Source organism: Colossoma macropomum, unplaced genomic scaffold (assembly GCF_904425465.1).
Source record: "Colossoma macropomum unplaced genomic scaffold, Colossoma_macropomum, whole genome shotgun sequence".
Taxonomy (NCBI): Eukaryota; Metazoa; Chordata; class Actinopteri; order Characiformes; family Serrasalmidae; genus Colossoma; species Colossoma macropomum.
The window spans coordinates 22,883,490-22,903,764 of NW_023494790.1; the positions used below are offsets into that span (position 1 = coordinate 22,883,490).

The following is a 20,275-nucleotide window of genomic DNA, read 5'->3' on the forward strand; positions in this document are numbered from 1 at the left end:
TTTTTAAGGTTGGGAGGACCCAACAGCCAATGAAACAACAGCCAGGTGAGCCATTCACAGTGCAGAGCTCAGAGTCAGAGGTCAGGGTTTAGCTGCCACTTTTAAAGTGTCCTCCTGAACTCCAGGGGTCTTTGCAGGCATCCCATCACCCTGTCACTAGATGTCCCTCTGCATCACATAAGCGGCCTCAAACACTTTCTAGTCTCCTAAACTTGTATCAGCTCATTCCATTTGTGAAAAAGACCACTTCTTCATAACTGCCATTTAAATATTTATGTTTCTTCTCAAGTCAGTGGTTTGTATAATCTGCACAGAACCTGTAAATATGATCTAATAGAAATCATTCTGAAAAGATAATTCACAAAAATATCTCAGTATGATGAAAATATTTCCAAAAGCAAAGAAAAGAAAACAACCCAAATCATTGTCCCCTTCTCAGTCCCAGCCCCTACTCTGTCCATGAGCATGGTTGGTACTTCAAAAATATGATAATACATTTATAAAAGACATTTATTGAAACCGTCAGTCAAAAAAGTGAAAAAAGCCTGCCTGATGTCTCTCTGTGAGTCAGGCAAGATTCAAACGTAAACTGTGTTAGCATTAAGGTGTTTCACCACAGTTAAACCAACATACCAGAGTAAAATGAGAGGTAAAATGGCACAAGCTGGTCGTGGAGCTAGGGAAGTCCTATTTAAAGAATTTTGAAAATATATAGAGGGGAAAAAGGAAGAAGATTGGTGAAATGGGATCATCATTGGTGCAGTTACTGAGAGTTCCATGGTTAAAATAGTTATGCAAATTTTACCAGGTTTAGGTGTGAATTTATGTTGGTGATTATCTTCATGTAATATAAAATATATAATGTACTTTAACAGTTAAAATGGGTCAGTTACAAAATGACAGCTTGCCTTGAGGTACTTTCTCCAGCCATCCTCACATGCTATATTGCAGCTTTTGTAAAATTAAACATATTCTGGAAGGATTGGTAAAAATGCGCTGCACACAGTCTGCTATGTTACTGAGTTAGCATCTCACGTTCATGCTGGTGAATATAGTGACCCATAGTGTTCAGTACTGTTTGGAGACTTACAAAATTCTGATACAATAGCAGATGGAAGAATCAAAGAAAGCTGCTTTGATGCCTCATTGCTGAGAGTGCAGCTTCACTGACCTTCCATGTTTGTTCATGCATTTCAAAGTGATCACCGCAGTGATTTGGCTATTTGGGACATGCCTTCTTTTGCATGAAAAGGAAACTACTTCTAACGACAGTGTTGGCTCAGCCAACGTGTCACCTGCAGTGCAAAGTTCTTTAAGCCTTGGTCAGATTGGGGATTGGAGCAGGTGCAAATATAATTTACTACATCACTTTTAACTGGCTCTACTTTACAGGCTTTTCTATTCCATGGGGAAAAGCCAGTATAGCCTTCAAATGTGCTTAGACCAATGTTATACTTTGATTCTAACATTTGATTTTGTGTAACTGCTTTAAAACTGTTGAATGAGATTTTGTATTTGCTGTTTAGCAACTTAGGAATAGTTGCCATGAGAAGATAATACATATGCTCTTGCTCTGTTATACATCTCACTACAACAGCGGCAGCTGTTGCTAGCCTGCCTCACATTCAAACCATTAGCAAATAAAACTAATAACTAAAGTTAGACAGTGCATTTGTGGTGAACTACAATAGGAAAGAAAAAATGAAGATAAAGCAGAACGAGATCTTGCAGAGGAAGCAAATTTGTATTCGGACGAATTCCTTGAATTTCTGTCTGTATTTTCAATTTACAAAGAATTAGATTAAAACAATTATCAAAAAATCATACCAATTATCAAGGAACCCATTTTTTTGTATGCCTTTTACCAAACCTCTAGCTCACTGGTTGACTGTGTGTTCATGCAGTGTAGTTTGAGGGATGTGCTGGAGTTGTCAGAAAGGAAGTCTCTCACAGATCACTAGTGGCCAAAGTTCTAGTGGGTGGGACATGCTCAGCTCACCGTAGCAACAGCCTGCTCGTCTGCCCCTTCCTCTACCTGATTGCCTTTGCCCATGGCTTTCATTTTGGCCATGATATCAGTGAAGGTTTCCTTGACAGTTTTCTCCAGGATCCATCCCTCACTTTCGCTCTCAGGGTCCTCTGGGTTGACCAGTGTGGAAAGAGAAGTATTTACATACTGTAGTCCCACCATCACAGCAACCTGAGGGATGAGAGTGAGAAAATATGTATTTCAGATTTACATGAAGTGTGTGTGAAAGATTGTAACCTAAACTGTCTACCTGGAGTTAAACATTCAGTAAGTAACTAGGACACAGCTGAATATGATCCATCTTATTATGCTGTAAGGAGACTATTAATCTTCATGTTATGGTTAAACTGAATTTTCTTGTCCTGATTAGTGCTTCTTATGTCTTCTGAATAACTTGCAAAGTCACAGAAATGCAGTTAAACTCAACCCAAGTAAATAATAACAGGTTATATATTCACATCTACATGACAGGAAAGAATGCTGCTTTCATTTACAAGAAGGAAAGTGCATTTGATATATCATGGATCTTCTGCTCACTGCAGCTTCTTATCCTCATAGTCTCCATTGTCTTATTTTATGAGTCAATATTTGCACATGCCTGTACTGCATGAGCCAAGCCCAGTTAGTATTTATGAATACCTTACCTTCCATGCTGCTTATGACTTATTGGTTTATGAAGAGTTGGGCAAACTCAAATCATGAAGCATAAACAAGTTCCTTTTGAGATAAAAAAAAAAATTAAGAGCTCACAACAAGACAAGTCCTGCCAGGGCAATTTCCCACAAATGCCATAACACCATAAGAGAAACTACTTGAGAAAGTAGCGTCTCTTATCCGTAGCCCCCACCATTGCATTTTACTTAATCAGTTTTCAGTGGGGTGATTTTTTGCTATGTGCATTGAACTATGACAATTCATTTTTAAGTGTTAAATTTGGGGGCTTGATTTTTATTATTTGTATCTAAGTATAAGAGACTACCATTATGCTTTGTGGTCTGTGATGAGAGGAGTTTTATAAAGTACATGGTACAGTTAAGACTTACCTCTAGGATAGTAACCAACAGCACCAGTACACCAATAGTGTTCATCAGTCCTCCATAGTAGGAAACTAGAGCTTCCCTGCAGCCACGCTTCCAGATGTTCAGGTCCTCCGTTTGGTGCTCATAGCTGTAGTGGGCTGAGTTGTTGGTCACTTGGTACTGGATGCAGGGCCTTGGGGAGCTGGGATTGCAGCAGCTGAACGGGACTCCATCCAACAAGTATTGTCCATCTACATTGCTGCTAATTCGGCTACAGATGAGGAAACCATCATGAGATTTTTTGGCGCCGTAGAGCCGGTCATTAGTCATTTGTGTATATGAGTAGAAATTGTATTTTTTTTGGTAATTGTACATTCCTATACACTTTGCATGTACACACAAAGATGTAGGGCACATATACTGTATATTTTCTTTTTAGCACCTCTAAAATTAGGAATTTATTCCTACATCACTGAGACTTTACTGACCATACTGAACATCAAATCCCAATTCCACTATATCAAAACATGATTAAATGTTCAGCAACATTAAGACTTGAGGACTCGGCCTGTGACACCATGATCTATTCCGAGCCAATCATCTTAGCCTTCAAGTGATTGGAAAGGACAGTAAGCCCTAAAGGACATCGAAATGTGATCCAAGAAGATTATCAACTAAGTCTGAACTGGCTCGCACGGTTGATACCACTTACAACGCAAACTCACCACCTAGATCACCTTTACACTGTAAACTCACCACTTACACTGGAACAGCGAAAACACAATCACCAAAAGAAAATAAAAATAAATCAAACATGACCCGTCTGTAATTGTTGGTGCAGACTGAAATATTAAGATTCAGGTGCACCTGTGTAATTATCATAATTTATTCAAAATCAGTAGAAGTCAACTATAACTAATCAAACTAATCAAACTTTATAGACATTACCATGAATAGAAAGAAATCAGTATCAAGTTAGCTTTATATTCTCTGAACACTTGAGAGACACTTACTCTTTGACCTCTTTAGAGCTGAAGTCCAGGTAACGATTGCTAACCCACTGGATCTCAAACCAGTCTTTGTAGTTATTGTTGCCGCAACAACGAAACTCCATCTGCATTAGATCCAGAGTTCTCTTCATGTAGCAGCGGCCGGGTACGTCCGTGTCCTTGTAATACTTCATGCCATTCTTCAGGCCTTCTGCCAGCGTAAACTGCAGAGGGATGCGCATGGTGAAGCATAAAAGTGCCGTAAAGAAGAGGAGAGCATTGAAAAGCAAACAACAGATAAGGAAGGGCTTCATCACTGTCTTCCACTTGGCAAACTTGGAGGAATCCAATGAATCATAGCAGATCTTGCCACCAAAGGCATTGATACCACAGGCCAACAGTCCTACTCCTATAAGCAGGTTGGGCACAAAGTGGCTTTCATTGTTGTCCATAAGTTCACTTCGCTTACGCAGTTCAATTTTAAAAAAGAGGCCCAAACTGAGAACCAGCACCCCAGCCATTATGGAGAACCAGTACATGAGCCATAGCATCTGGGCCAGCTTTACCCGCTTCTTCAGGTCAAACTTCACCTTCAAAAGAGCCATCTTTGACAGCTAGTTTTTATCCTAATAGTGAAAAACTGAATACTGTTTACTGTCTCTCTTCACTGTTTAACCCCTACCAACAGGTGTTAGATCCCAATGAATTGTCTTAACTAGAGTTTGGTCTTCCTCAGGTGTATATATTCAAACAGGTCTTCAAGCAGCAATTTGTAATCCATTCCAGTGAAGTGGGGTCACATTAGTTTTTTTCATGGTCCTCTCTTCACCCATAATAGAAGTCCAGGTGTAAAGGTGAGCATAAGTCGCTGAGTTTTCTTCTCGTTTCACTTGACAAATGGGTTTCCACCTACAAGGAAAGCAGTGGCGTTGATGGGCAGTGATGCTAATGTCCCTTTTTACTGCATAGGGAAGTGGACGGCCAAGGATTCAAATGATTAAACCCAAAGTTACAGTACGTCATCCTAAACCCTGCTAATCAGCCTTATCCCATTTACAGAAATCCTTTGCCAGCAGATGAGCCTATCAGTAAGCTGCTGCCGTAGTATGTGATTGGTTTGATTGGTCACATGGTCAGACTAGCAACACTCGAAAGACACCAGAGACCAAAAAACTAAGGAGGACTTAAGACCACGTTACTTCCGCTGCAGGGGTCTTAGAGTGCACAAGAAACAACAGTGCATTTTTTCAGTGATATGACAGCAAGACACGTAAAAAGATGGTTCCTCAAGGGTTCTTTAGTAAAGAAAATGGTTCTATATAGAACAATGAACACTTAAAGAATCCTTTGCATAATTAAAGGGTTCTTTGCCTTGTTAAAAGGTTCTTCAGATTGATGGAGAATGTGCTGTAGATGGTTTTGTGTAGAGGTTTTTTGAAAATTTTTGGTGCTATTATAGAATGCTTTTCAAAGAGGTTCTATATAGAACCATCTACAGAAAATTAAAAATCAATTTAAAGAACACTTTCATGATGTAAAGAACCCTTTAATCATGCAAAGGGTTCTTTGAATGTTCATGGTTCTATATAGAACCATTCTCTTTACTAAAGAACCCTTAAAAACACATTTGTGAAGGACAAGGACAAAAGTCAAGGACATACATTATGGTAAAGCTGTGAAGTTGTGATTGTGCAGTCTGTTGATAATATGTTTAATAAACTACATGCTATAGAGAACAGAGGGTATCTGATAAAGTGATTTAGTCTTGCTCAAAGGCATGTATCACATCATCACTGTCCAAAGAAAAGTATTTGTGTCCAAAATAACAGGAGAAGGCAAAAACATAATTTACTTTTAATGTAAGTTAATGTAAAGAGGTTTTATTCCAGTGACTTTGGGGCATTTCTATTGGTCCACTCATCATGAAATTTTCACACAATGTAAAGGGCAGCTGCCGTAATCAAAAGATGTAGAAAAATACAATACACAAAAATACACATACAGTTTTTTTGGACGGTGATATGTCCTTTGAAAACACAAATGTATTGTAAATAATGTTTCATTTACATGAGAAATGTGTTCCTATTTGTTTTTGTTTTTTTTTAAAGTACCTCTTTTAGAGCAGCCACTCAGATAGTGCTTTCCATTATCATCAGAAAAACAGGTAATGATGGAATTTCTCATGGCAAACATTCCACAAGCTTCCACAGTTCTAGTACACAAGACCCGTCTTTCACAAGACATCCCACCATTTGATGTTAGTAAGTTGCTCCATCAGCCATCCATGTTATCTTCATTTGAGCTGAGGCTGACATCTGGATAATATGGTTTTTGTGCTATCAGTATAAATATATTTCATCATTCATCAAATTATTTATATTTGATGTGAATCAAGATGGAACAATAATTGTTATTTCAGTAGCAACACCTGTAAATAAGCCCTGCTTATTTCTATTACTTTTGTTTCATTTTAATTACCTGCATGTGGTGATTTGGTCATAATAGGCTAAAAATGAACATTTATCAAATTCGAAAGGCAAGAAAACTGTTAAGTATTGGTTAAAGTCATTGAACAAAGATGACCTTCAGTCACATTTTGCCAAATTATGATTTTACATTGTTGGTTGGTGTTATGGTGTATGGTGGTATAGAAATATTAACCGTGTAATCTAGCTGTGGGAAAAATGAAAGTAACATGTAACTGCACTTTTTTTTTTTGACATCACATTTATGATCTGCAATTAAACTAATCTGAAATTACTTTTAGTTGTCTCAAGAACCACCTATGTAGATAATAGAGTGAGGATACCTACACTTAAGTTTCATGTTGGGATTCCTGACTGAACTGAATGCACGTTAACCATCTTTACATTGTGACACATCCTTGTTACAGGATTCAAGTTTGTAAATGTATGATTGTGTAGGCTAGATTGTAGCAGGTATTAAAATTTGTATTAAAATTTTCATTTCCATGGCATATCTGTGTAGACAGGAAATGTTGTCACCACTGCAGCTCAATGCAGCCTGTGGAATAACTTTATTAAAAATTCATAACACCTAACACATGCACAAGGTGCTAATAAGTCATTTATAAAGCATCTATGATTGCTTATGTAACCACCACAGGTAGTGTTATAACTAGAACAATACAAAAAACAAATGATACCAGAGCATGAGGACAACAGTAACTTCCTTCCTGGACCCTAAATTAAGCGCTGCCCAAACGTAAAAAGAATATTAAAGAGAAATACTAAGGAGAAATAACAGAACATTCAAAATGATCTTGTTGTTATAATGGAGTTTTATTCCATCCTATTAATCAGTGAGATCTGTGAGTGTACCATGACAGAATTTGACTGCATTACATGTTGTAGTGATTAGTAAAAACATCTAACATTTAGAAGAGAATAACACAGTTCATGAGGCTGGCTCCCAAGAACATATCCTCTCAGACTCTGCAATTACAGTCCAGTTGGGTGAGGGCGTTCCAGCAGCAAGCCAGTTGAAGTCATCCACCTCAGACCAGTTGTTTCTTTCGGGATCCAGTCCAGACACTTTGAAATCATTGTCCATTCCATCATATGTCCAGTTAAAAGGGGCGAAACGGACTCCTTGACAGTCTTCTATTATTGCTCGGCTGGTGACATGGAGATATATCTGAGTGTCTGTGGTGTTGTGGGTGCGCAGCTGCTGGCAGGCAAAGCCAAGAGTGGAGCCTGTACACTCATCAACAAACACAGAGCTGGACACTGGCCCACTGAGAATCTGGCAATCTCGGACGTTCTTGATGTGCAAGGTGCTTGGGGAGCCATAAAGCCGCACCTTACAGTTGGTTAGGTGTGACAACAGCACATCTCGCTGCTGCATCTCTTCTGAGCGTTTGATCAAAACTTCATTTTGGACGTTTGAGAAGCCACACTGTGCGGCACTGACTGCACCACCATCCACAGCAGTGCCGAGCCCAGCCCGTTTCTCGGTGCTGCCTGAAGACGCGGCGGCTGCTGGTGGCTGCTGGCTCGACCCAGCCGTAACGGTACGAGACCGGAAAGCGAACTTCTTCTTAGGCTTCAGCTCTGTGATTGAAGCCTGGAGTTTCTGCAGAGCCGCTTGAGCCTGCCTCAGCTCGTACTGCGTGAGAAACATCGTGCTGTCGTTCAGGAACTTCTGGAGCTGTTGGGTTTTGAGGGTCGCCTCCTCTAGCATGTTGGTGATCTTCTCGTGGTCAGCGCTAGAGCAGCTGGATATGAGCTCCTCTATCGCGGCCTTCTCCGCGCTGAAGGCAGCGCTGAAGTAAGCCGTGTTTTCCTCCGACACTGACTGACTCTCCTTCGTATTTCTCCGGCGCTCCAACTCCTCCTGCCTCGCCTGGTCCCTCCGTAAGACACTCTCAGGGATCTTGACAGACTCGCTGGGACCCACCTCCACTGAGAAAGCCTCCATGTTGATGGAAAAGTGCCGCTAGTCCTCCGGCAGGAAGTAAATAGCGCATCGTAGGCGTGTCTCAATAAACGCATCTGTGATTGGACAGAAAAAGCCCCTCTCATCTTAGCTTCGTTTTCATTGGTGTACACGCTGATTCGTAAGTGAAAGGCACACGCTGACGACAACATGAAAACAAGAGTGATTGGCAGAATTTGGTGGCGGATATTCAGTGGAAAAAAGTTTGGACTGTTTCCTTCAAATATTTTATTAAAAAGAAAATGAGAGAAATTGATTACAAAATATTGCACCATATTTATTTTTGTAAACATTTCTTGCAAAGATTTTAAAAAAGATATTGATGTAGTTGTTCATTTTGTGATGCAGGTGTAGAAACTGTATCTCATTTATTTTGGAATTGTCCCCTCACTGTTATGATTTGGAAATCTACTTTTGTTTGCCAATATTTATAATATTTTTTCTTTATTTTATAAAGATGTTTTATTTGGGTTATATATATATATATATATATATATATATATATATATATATATATATATATATATGAAGGAAGATAGAGCATTCTCTGGTCACTCATCTTACACTTTTTGCAAAGTTTTACATTCACAAAAATAAATTTAACTGTGTGACCTCTTGTTTATTTTTGAACAACAAATTAAACTATATCTACATAATATTTCTGCTTCAACCAAAACTAAAGCACTCAAGACTCTTAAATTGTTTTCTTTATCTTTTTTTATTGATTTTGAATTATCTTAACCCCTAACAGTCTTTTTTGTTGTTCTCTGTTTCAATGTACATTTTTATGTGTGTTTTGTTATATATGTATATAATAAGCATAGGTTATGTATTGTTGTTCACTGTTTTGAAAAAGAACATGAAAATGAGTGTGACTTTGCACTGAATAAAAATGGTTGCAATTCTTGTAAAAAAGAGTCTTTTTGAATTTCCAGAGCCACAAATGTGGCTGTCGCTACTGCATTGTTTGTGCTTCTTTCATTATCTGACACAGCTACTACAAGCACCACCATGCAATCATCCTGTATCAGAAAAAAATCACACTCAAAAAGGATTATAAAAGATTTCAGTGTCATTTTCAATTCATGCTCTCTATTGCTGTTGTTGAGCATTTGAGCAAAACTATCAAAAAATATTAGAAATACTGTCACAATACAAAATTTAAGGTTTTTAAGAACAAAGACATGATAAAAAATATATAGTCATGATTTATTTATATGTATTATCTGCATCGACAATTGATCATCACTTTTCAAACACAAGGCATGTCAGATGTTAAATTTAGCGTAGCTTCATTTTCAATGCTGTATTGTCATTTAGGAATCATCTAGAGCTCTGGACTGGATTCCCTGAAAAAAAAAAAGAAATTCGGACCAAGATTATTCTTAAATAGTAGACTGAGCATTGCACTGATCCCTCCCTTTACCAGTAAAGATAATAAGAGGCTGTTGGGAAACTGGACCCAGTTCAATATTCTTAGTGTGAACTTATATAGAGTGGTAGCATAATAGTATGTAGTGGTATAGGCGCATGTGTGTGTGTATGTGTACATACACCAGCGTATGCTTTTTACATTACTACAAGGTACAGTTTGAAGTATCACCAGTTGCATCACATAGCCTGTGTGTTTTGGGTGTGGTCGCAGCTGACACTCCGCCCCCTATCGCCGGTACTTGTTTTAATTCAACAATTATGTCAATTAGAGAAAACGAGGTGCTTTGGATACTGATTGCACAACTGAGCAGTTCACATTATCCTGAGTTACTGTCCTGTACAGTCGTATCTCAAATGCTCTGTTTTTGTCTCCGAGGTGCTGCTATGCTCCTGAGAGAGTCTCCTGTAATGCACTACAGTCGGTGGTGGTTTCCCTTGGGCTGCAGATGCTGCCTTCTGCTGGAGCGGCACTGCTTCGCCGGCCCGTGCAGAGATGGCGAGGAAACCCCGTTGACAAGGCACTGCTTTTTCATGACGGTGAGTTTCCCTTTGAGTGTATTATAATTTTGTGATAAAAATTTCAAGGAAAAAACACACACAACCTCCTTCCTCCCCTTCCTTCGGGGAGGGAAGAGTGAGCGTGGAGAGAAAAATCTATCTGAGACAGAGCGAGGGACAGTGAGAAAAATAGATGAGTGGGAGAGGGAGAAGAAGAAGGAGGAGGAGGAGGAGGAGGGGGAGCAAATTAAAAGTTGCCAAATGGAGATATTGGGTTTCAAGAGGAGTGAGACAGGAGTACGGGTTTGCCTCTTTTTCAGCCGTCTTTATGTTATGCAAATCGAAATAAATATTTATGGTTCGACACCGGTTTACTTCGTTTATGTTTGTCGACGATTTCGACCCGTTTCTGGAGAGGTGGGGAAACGTCCCTGTAGCCAGCTAGCGTTCACACTACCAGAGGAGGCCATTAGCTGTAAAAATGCTACGACACATCAGCTAATCTGCTTGCTTCTCGCAAACGGAGATTGCGCTTGTTTAGCAAGACGTCCGCAGTACTGTTAGAGCCGACCGTCTGCATTCCGCCAGCTCAGCCTCCAGAGCAGCGGCCGCTAGTCAAACGGCGGCCGAGACCAGCGTCCTCCGTGTCCGCCTCGCGGACCGACAGAGCAGTGCGGGAGCGTTTTCCCCAGATCTGCCCACCGCCGTCTGTTAATTCGCTCTTTTAAAAAAAAAACAAAAAACAAAGGCTGGTCTCTGGCTGGCTGTAATCCTTTTCCCCCCTAAGAGCTGAAAATGGGACTCCTCTGGCTAAGCTAAACCCTGATAAAGCTTTATTTCCTGGCTCTAACCGCCCCTGTTTGCGAGCTCGTCCAGTCCAGAAGCTGCTGAATGAACAGTCCTGTCCTGTCCTGTCCTGCCCTCGCTCAGACTCGGTTTAAATTAGACTGTACATCGAGGGTCGATGGTTTTTGCTGCGTCTCCTTTCCGCCCCCCTGCCTCAACAATCGAAGCGCACGGCTAACCTTTTGCTAGTCTTTCAGAGAGGAAGGGAAAGAGACATTTCTCCTCCCTTATTTGGCCAGTAAAGTATGAGTGGAACTGGCCAGATTGGTACTTGTAAAATATATTCGAGTCTGACTCGTGCACTACTTCAGAGGTTTCTTTTAAACCTGAACGCTGTTTTAGTGTAGCGTTAACGGCGGTGTGAATTAGCCGTCATGTGGCTGTTTAACTGGAAACAGTATTTTCCCTCAAGTGCAGAATACAAAGCCAAAAACTAAAACCATCTAACTAAACCTCATCTCTGACCTTCCAACGCAATGTTTTAAGTCAACTTTGACATGCAGAAGGACAAGGAATGATTCAGGAACCGAACAGAAACAGATGAGACAGTGTATCATTCGCTGATCTGTTTTCTACCTTCTGGTGTAAAACGTGAAAAATAATTCGAGCGGTTTTATTCTTTATCGAATAAATGTATTGTTAGAAGGACAGATCTGCGTCCTGTAAGTCATGTAACATGTAGTTTTACATTCATACAGAAACGCACAAATCACCATTTTCGCCATTGATCAGTCGACTTCCAGTCGGTGAGACTGTAAGTCGGCGAGAGACTGTCATAATCATGTTTCTGCTAAAAAATAACCTTATTTAGCAGTTTCTTCAGTTAACGTCCAAATCATGAATACTGGCCAAACAGGTTTTGCCCATCCCCCCACACTTCCCCTTTAGTCACAGTCCTTTGTGCTGAACGGTTCATCACGCGATTATGTAGCTGTCTGTTTACCAGTACACACTGTTTTCCCCCAGTATTCAAATCGTCTCTTTTTATTATCTAGTTTGGGAGCTTTCTCTCTACTTCGGCTCTCGCTATACTCAGTTTGCCTGTGGCTAGAAGAGTGGCGCAGTTTCGCTACCAGCCGCCATTTTAACTCAGTGTGGAGAAGAGGTGCTTTGTGTCCGCTGGCATTACAGAAGCATATCTAGAAATGAACACAGTTCCCCATATACTCTTTTAAAAGCATTTCAGTGTGAAGTGAACGTAATGTTCAAAAAAGACATGACATTCTAACCGTCAACTTTTCTTTCTACAAAACTGTTAAAATGCAATTCATTTTATGGTTCTGTTGTAATTGTTCCACAAAAGCTGACAAAATTTACCACACAAGGTTACATTTCACACCCTGATGTAAACAAATGTTTACAAATAAACTAAGAAAGCAAAATAAATCAATAATTTTTAAATAATAGCAAAATGTACTTTTCCTAAAAACATGTTTTCTTTGCATTCACTCATCAACAGTGTCTTACCTCTAAGTGACTTTTTAGAGGACTATTTACATGTCAAGCTTATCTTATTAGAGGCCTAGTTTCTTTAAATCCCAAACTTCCCATTTCAGGACATTCATTCTATTCAGTAACATCAATTACTTTTGATGATGTTGCCGATAGCTAAACTGCACCACTTTGCTAGCCACAGGGAAACTATAGCGTACAGCAAAGCTGTGGCACTTGGTATCTGGTTGTTGTTAAAGGCATCTGTAAATGTGTTATTCTGTAACCATGTAACCACAGGTGTCATGGATGATGATGACGATCGCCGTCTTCTGGATTTTATAGGGTAAGTTGGATTAGGCCTTTAATAATTAATATCTAAATTTTTTAATTTTGAAAGTGAATAGAAGTGTTTGAACACAAAATAATACAAGCTTGTCTATGCTAGTGTTCACTTTCACAGCACTTTGTATCCCTTTTCTTTTCAAAACAGAGATGTGCAAGAATTGAATGAATATCTTCATGGCGACGATAACAAGTCGGTACGTTTATAAGGATTGGTAGTACTTCATGTGGATTATTTATTACAGGAAGATTCAGATCAGAACTACCTAGTTTTGTTTTTTCCTTGCTCTAACACACCTGGTTTAATTTGTCATCTTATAAAGTCAGAATTTGAAGTAAAATTATGCAGTGCTGTGGTTGTTCAGGACTAGGATTGGAACCCTCTGATTTTTTGGCAACCTTTTCTGATCTTTGAGCAGATAGAGGAGGATGACCTAACAAATGCTACATATGGGTCTGCAGGCTCCTTTTTCACAAGTGACACAGTGAGTATGTTTTGCAAAAGACCCTATATAGTCAGTTGGTTCCACTGTAAATGACACTCAAAGGTAATTGGTGTTTTATTTTCTTGTCCAGGGTGGCTCAGATGAAGGGCTTAAAGATGACCACAATCACCTGGAAGAGTTTGGGGAGGCTGGTGGAGCTGGACTTCAGCTCTCCAACAGTCTTCAGTTCATCGAAGATGAGCTTGAAGGGACCGTCTCCCCCAGTGGAATTGATCTTGGTGGTGAGGACCAGCCATTTGACATCCTTCAGAAGTCTTTGCTGGAGGCAGATATCACAGAGCAGACATTGGCTCAAGAGGCCTTGTTGGACTCCCAGCCTACTTTAGCCCCTGCCACTACCACCTTCCCTCAGCAGCTGGTCTCTGGGGGATTCGGTGGCGTTTCAGGAGCCGGAGTGATGGCCCCATTGCCCCTTGCTGGGGCGCAACCTCAGGCTTTTATTCAGCAAGTTCCCCAGTTGCCATTGGCAAATGGACCAGCAGGACATATTCAGTTAGTGGGCTCGTTTAATGGAGGTGCCCCCTCCATGATGACTATCAACAGCCTGGAGCGGCCTCAGATCCTGTTGAGGCCTGGTGGAAATGCAGTGACGAACAGTACTGGCCAGGGTGCAGCCTTCGCCCCTGCTGCACCTGGACAAGTGTCAGTTCCCTTTAATAAAGGTGCAATACCATTGCAGAATATTATCATTCAGAGGGGCCCTGCACCACAGACATTGGTTAGGCCCATTCAGCCTAAGCCCCTTCAGACAGGTGGACAAACTGTGTACAATATCAGCAACATAGGGATCCAGCAAAACACCACCACTACTGCAAATCCAGGAAATAATGTCTACACAGTCAATGGATCTCCTCAGACTACCCAGCAGGTAAAAGTACTTAGTCAAGGCACCAGCATTGTAGTACATTCTCCATTAGGACAGCAAGGACAGCCACAAACCCAGCCCAGTCTGCCCCAGGGGCAGTTTTTGCTACCCAGTTCTTTGGCCCTCACTACTGGCAGCACTGTCCATGGCTTCCAGGCAGTGAATGGACAAGTTCTCCAATCCAACACACAAGTAGGTGACTCGTCCTTAACTAGCACTACTTCCTACTCCATCTTGACCAATCAGAATACAGCAGTACAGATAATTGCTGGACAGAATTTTGCCGCTGGGGGGCAGTTGATAGTTAATCAAGGTATGGTTAGTGCAGGTCAGATAGGGCAAGCTTCTCCTACAGCTGTTGTGCAGGTCTCCCAGAGGCCTGGTGTCGCAGCCAAAGTCTGGACCGCCAGTGCATCGCAGAGTCCAGCAACTATACCGACCTCCCAGGCTCCAAGCCGTCTCACCATGGTTAACTCTGCAGCCCAGGGGCTCCAGGCACACCAGCAGATATCTGTCAGTGCAGTACCGCGCCTTTTAGTGCCTATGGCACAGAACGCCACAAGCTCTTCACATGTTGCAGGTCAAGAGCTACAGTTTGAAAAGCAGCAGGTACCCTTGAACCAGGTAAGATGTTGTAGTATATGAGTATTTTCTTGCTTTCCCATCCTTTCTCTGATTTTTCTCTGACTTTCTCTGAAAAGCCTATGAGTGCCTCTAAACAAGCAAAAATGTTTTTTTCAATTTCCAAGGAGTCCACTTTACTAACACAAAAAGGGCAGACACAATTGGTTAATCTTCTTGGTACCAAAGGTATGAGTTTGTTATGTTGTTTTTTTTTTTTTAAGGTAACCAACTTTAAATGGTGAGCTAATATTAACTGTTAAATTCACAGGTATGAAAACGGTAACTCCCACTAACCAGGAATCTCTTCTTACAACCACTTCGAAGAGACCCGCAACTCAGCAGCTTACCAGAGGAGGAATGTGAGTGTCCCAGTAGAATGAACTTATCCTTGCTCACTTTTACCAGCAGTGTATTAAAGGGGAATTCCACCAATTTTTAAAAAATCTTGCATAATTCAGTCATTGAGATGTAAACAAAGTCATTCAGAGTGGTTTGTTGTGAGGTGTATCGTAGAGAAATGTTCCAGCTCGCACCTCTTTACAATGTTGGTGTCAGGAACCAGGGGTCATGATATCTACAACACAGGTATAGCCATTTTACTTGCTATTGAAAATGACCAGTGTACCTACACGTCTTTTACGTTTTATATGTAACATTAATAGTGATAATACAGTGTTTTAAAAAAGAGTGCTTTTGCCTTACAGCACCCTGTATCTTTCATCAAGGAATGGATTAATGAATGGAAAAAACATGTTTAGACCAAAATCATCACTAAACTGTCATAAAAGAGACATGTCTTAGGCATCAGGCAGCACATACATAACCATTTTGTGTAATAACGTGCTGTTATGTAGCTTTTTGCAGCATTAAAAGCCTTGGACATTGTTCCTCTCGCTATCACTGAACAATTTTGACTGTAATTTTCTATAAAATAGAGCATTTCCCATCAAACCACTCTCAATGATTTTGTTTACATCACAGTGATTGAATTAGGCAGTGCTTTTGAAAAATCCATGGAATTCTTCTTTATTATCCTAAAAGGCAGCATGACCGGCCTGAGATTAACCTGCCTCCCTTTTGCAGGATCCTCCAGCAATTAAGAAGAGATCATACCGGAGTGATGTCTCCAAACCGAGCACCCTTCACTTCTCTGAATGATGTCATTGACAGATTATTACCCTATCATGTGTTCCAAGGAGCACCACCTTGTGAGGAGGATTTTACCAAAGGTATGATTTACTGTGCTTTTAGTCCATAGTGTTAGTACACAGGACATTTTGAATGCAAGCTCTAAGTGCTCTTTGTCTTTGCAGTGGATGAAGAATTTCAGGCAGTTGCTACACAAGTGTTGAAGAGAACGCAAGCCATGGTGAACAAATACAGGCGCTTGCTCATGGTGGAGTCTGAGGTAGGATTACTCCCACATTTTAAACACAAGTAATCTTCCAGCAGTCCCAATGAAATGATTCTACAGAGTTATCAACATTCCTAAAATCTGTACTTACTTCTCTCACAGCGGTCCAGCCCATCATCAGAAATAGTGATGATTGACAGAACGTTCAACCAAGAGGAGCGGAGCACGCTGACTCAAGACAAACGAATGGTACTTGTAGACCCAGGTAAAACAAAACTGAGCAACTGACATGTTTTCTTGCTGTTGGGACAAACATTCCTTACATGAATGTAACGAGTTTATTCTTAGCCATTTTGGATTATCTCTGTTGGTCATTAAATATTCACACGCACACACTGCCTACTTGTTTCAGATGGCTTCCTAGAGGACTTTTGCTGTGGGCCTAAGAAGATGACTTCTCGCTCAGAAGCCATGGATTCAGTTGAATATGAGGGCTTCCCCAGTTTAATGGGGGCATCTCCTAGCCAAGACACGACAAACATGGGAGGTGCACAGGGGACGGATATATGTACGGAGCCTGCTTATAGGACAGAATCCTATCCAGCTTTTGAGGATCCAGGGGGTGGGAAACAGGGAGAATATGGAGAGACTGCCATCAAGATCACCATAGACATGAAGAAAAAGAGGTCCAATAACATCATCAGTAGCAGCAGTCAGCACCACCAACGCCTTCACCATGCTCAGCACTCCACATCTCCTAGCCACTCTCAGCACAGCTCTGCCCAGCCCTATCCTCCAGAACAGGCCCTGTCTTTAGACCATAGTCACGTCTCACTGGCCGACACAGACTCTGTGCTTGAAGCCGCGGTGAACAGCATATTAGAATGTTAGTGCCATGTTTTTCTTTGTGTTCGAGAGATTGCATTTCATACCATCACAGTGACGATGTGAGTAGAATCCCATGATTTGTGAGATTGGAGAACACATTTCAACAAAACAAAAAGGTTTGTGCACAAAGTGTCCCTTCAGGTGAGCGGTAATTAGGAAAGGGAAAAATAGAATGATGGTGATGATCTATTGTGCCTATCATTCTGGAAACATTCACATTAGAAAGCCTTGTTCGACACTGCAAACACATACACACACACACACACACACATGCCCTCATGTCACACACAAGGCAGTGATATCTGACAAGTTCTGGTTAACCATTACTGATATCTGTAGCTCTTGTACATCAATACTGAACATCCTTATTCATAGATCTGCTATTCCAGCTTCAGCTGTAGTGTACTCTTGAACTAATTAGACTGTCCATAGAGGTTCTCTGTAGACTTCGTTGTTAGCCATTATCTAGCTAGCAACATGAGATGGTGGGTTAACACGTGCTTCCTCAGTGACGCTGCAAATCACTGCATCTTTTTAAGATGGGCATTGTTGCAGGGCACCTGAGTTCCCAGTTCTGAGCTTGTGACCTGACGGTTGGTCATGACTGGCCAGCGTCACTTTGGGATGAATCTTTTTGTCCATTTGTGCCACTCGAGAACCGAGAAAATCCTTTTTAGTTTAAGACTAGGCTTCATCTGTGTCTGGAAAAGCAGCCTTTGTGGATCTTTTTTGCACTTAAGGCTATACATCCTCCTAGATTTTGATGGTTGATTTAAAGTAGTAGTATTCAATCCCAGTCCTGTAAATTTCCTGCACTGCACGTCTTGTGTTCTCTCTGCTTTTACAATCCTGAATCAATTCTAAAAGGGTTTGGAAATTAGCTAATCAGATGGAAACACAAAACAGTACAGTCTTGGTGAGGGAATTGAATACCACTGCAAGAGCATTCCCTGTGCTCGTGTTTCTTGTATTTAGCATTTGGTTTTATACCTTACAGGTATGCAACTCCTCTCCACACAAACAAGCTCATCCTGAGTGGTTTTGTGCAGGGGGAACTTAAGTCCTCAGATTGAGGAATGTTACTTTTTCTGTCTTCTTTTTTTGTTTTTTTTAATAATTCATTTTTTAATGACTTTGTTAGTCTGTGCTGCTCCTAGCCCTGGACAAAAAGACTGCTGTTGTGTACCTCTAGGATGTGTTTGGGTGAGCCTACAGTGAAAAATGCTGTCTTAAACATTTTTCATTTCCCTTGTGGATGGTGACCCCTGCTGGTCAGGCATTGCTCTCAGTGACAGTTGGTTTTCAGTCTTGGTAGCAACTAATGTTTGCACACACAAACATGTTTGTCTCTTTCAAGTAGTCCTCTGTTTTCTGCAGCCAGTAGTCTAGATACCAAGAACTCTTTAGGTCTTTAGGTAATGTAGATGAGACTTGTGGCTTTGCTTGCACATTGTTATTTAAGGGAGACTGACAAGTTACCACAAACTTTGTTTAAAGCATTTGTCATTTTAACCTGAGAACATAGTAAAGCCAAAATCGGAAATTTCAAAGCTGTTGAAATGATCTGTTTTTGTATGTTACCATTCATTTTCAGAGGTAATGCCTTTTATAACTTGTTTTAACATGGCTTTTCTGATATTTACAGAAAATAGAATTATACTTGATTTGCTTAGATCAGTTAAACCCGTGGCATTGAACGTTGTAGGAATGGAAAGTGGCAAACACGACCCCACCCAGTAGCGTTTCAGAGTTCTGTGCTGGGGCTGCCAGATTGTGGCTTTGCAGTTCCTGATTGTGGCTTTAACCCTGCTTATAACAAGTTAATAACAGACCTGTTTACTTCAGCAGGAAGAGTTAGACCACTGCAGTGTAAAAGAGTATCTAATGAAGGCTGATTAAGTGTATGTACATTTTCAGTTTAGCATTTCAGTGTTGAACTGTTGCTTGTTTGCATCTAAAATATCAGTTTCCTTAATCAGCAACACTAAATGCTTACGTCTTTCCCAGCAATTCAACCAAATATGATGGATGAAAGAAGTTCAGGTTGTATATCTCTGTGAACTGAGCTGTTGTGTGTGTGGAGGGGGTTCACTCAGAAGACCTTTTTGTTTGAAGGGCTTCTTTGCCTTAGGAGAGTGTATGTGAAAACACAGATTTGAATATTGTTTATTGTACTGTGTGAGTGTGGCCTTCACTGAATCCTAACACCCCGTGGTAAAAACTGAAGTTGGGTTCCCATGCTTTGAACATTTCATTTTCTACATCACTCAAAGGTTTATTTGTAACATTTGTTTTATATGACAAAATGTGAAAAAAGTGAAACACAAAATATTTATAATTTTTGTAAAGAAAAGAATGTAAAAATGAACAAAAATGAAGTTATTTTTATTATGTTCGTTAAACCATGTTTGTCAAATTGAAATATATGGTCAGCTCTTGATTTTTTTTGTGTTCACTACAACAGCAAAGATCAATCAATATTAAACTCATTTTGAATACAGTGGTCTTTCATAGTGCCTGATTCTTTGGAATTACTGGAACTTAAAATTCAGGTTGTCTTATGTCATTTTATGACTTACAGTAGTTTGGACAGGAGAGAATATCAGGGAATAAAGTTGAGTAAATGTAGAAATAACTTATCCAAAACCCTTTTTTATTATAGTACTTTTATTAAAATGTACTTAAGTATCAAAACTAGAAGTTACTGCTTTATGTGTAACCCATAAAATAAACAAAGGAATTCTTGAAAAGTCTGAAGTGTAGACTAAGCTATTTTTTCTATCCAAAAATAAATAAGTACATCACAATATACTTGAGCAACAACAAATAACAGTTTACTGTCATGTCATGGAAAACCAAATTTGTATTATTATTTTTTTTAATAAAATAAGTAAATGTATGTAAAATGTACCCAGTCCATCAGGTCTAGTTTTGCAAAAACCCATTTTGAAATAATTGCTTTAATAATGTCACATTTACATACAGTACT

General features: G+C 40.2%; 3 protein-coding genes across 4 annotated transcripts; 1 reads left to right on the forward strand and 2 right to left on the reverse strand.

Moving 5' to 3' along the window:
- Positions 1 to 1,990: 1,990 nt before the first annotated feature.
- prph2a (peripherin 2a (retinal degeneration, slow)) lies at positions 1,991 to 4,642 on the reverse strand. The gene is made up of 3 exons (XM_036572589.1): positions 4,062 to 4,642; positions 3,073 to 3,319; positions 1,991 to 2,200 (listed from the first exon to the last, which is right to left on the reverse strand). The coding sequence occupies exons 1-3, from the start codon at positions 4,640 to 4,642 to the stop codon at positions 1,991 to 1,993; spliced, it is 1,038 nt and encodes a 345-aa protein (XP_036428482.1).
- Positions 4,643 to 7,318: 2,676 nt separating this feature from the next.
- tbcc (tubulin folding cofactor C) lies at positions 7,319 to 8,528 on the reverse strand. Its single transcript, XM_036572588.1, has one exon. It carries the CDS (start codon positions 8,475 to 8,477, stop codon positions 7,455 to 7,457), a length of 1,023 nt encoding a protein of 340 aa, XP_036428481.1. The 5' UTR covers positions 8,478 to 8,528; the 3' UTR covers positions 7,319 to 7,454.
- Positions 8,529 to 10,364: 1,836 nt separating this feature from the next.
- On the forward strand, positions 10,365 to 19,780 carry bicral (BRD4 interacting chromatin remodeling complex associated protein like). 2 transcript variants are annotated; one of them, XM_036572590.1, is made up of 11 exons: positions 10,365 to 10,466; positions 13,005 to 13,050; positions 13,198 to 13,246; positions 13,469 to 13,534; positions 13,626 to 15,044; positions 15,170 to 15,230; positions 15,313 to 15,403; positions 16,128 to 16,273; positions 16,358 to 16,452; positions 16,561 to 16,663; positions 16,811 to 19,780. In XM_036572590.1, the coding sequence occupies exons 1-11, from the start codon at positions 10,376 to 10,378 to the stop codon at positions 17,287 to 17,289; spliced, it is 2,646 nt and encodes an 881-aa protein (XP_036428483.1). In that variant the 5' UTR covers positions 10,365 to 10,375; the 3' UTR covers positions 17,290 to 19,780. The 2 variants fall into 2 exon arrangements, with proteins under 2 accessions (XP_036428483.1, XP_036428484.1); XM_036572591.1 differs by lacking the exon at positions 10,365 to 10,466 and adding an exon at positions 10,489 to 10,724.
- The last annotated feature ends 495 nt before the right edge of the window (positions 19,781 to 20,275 follow it).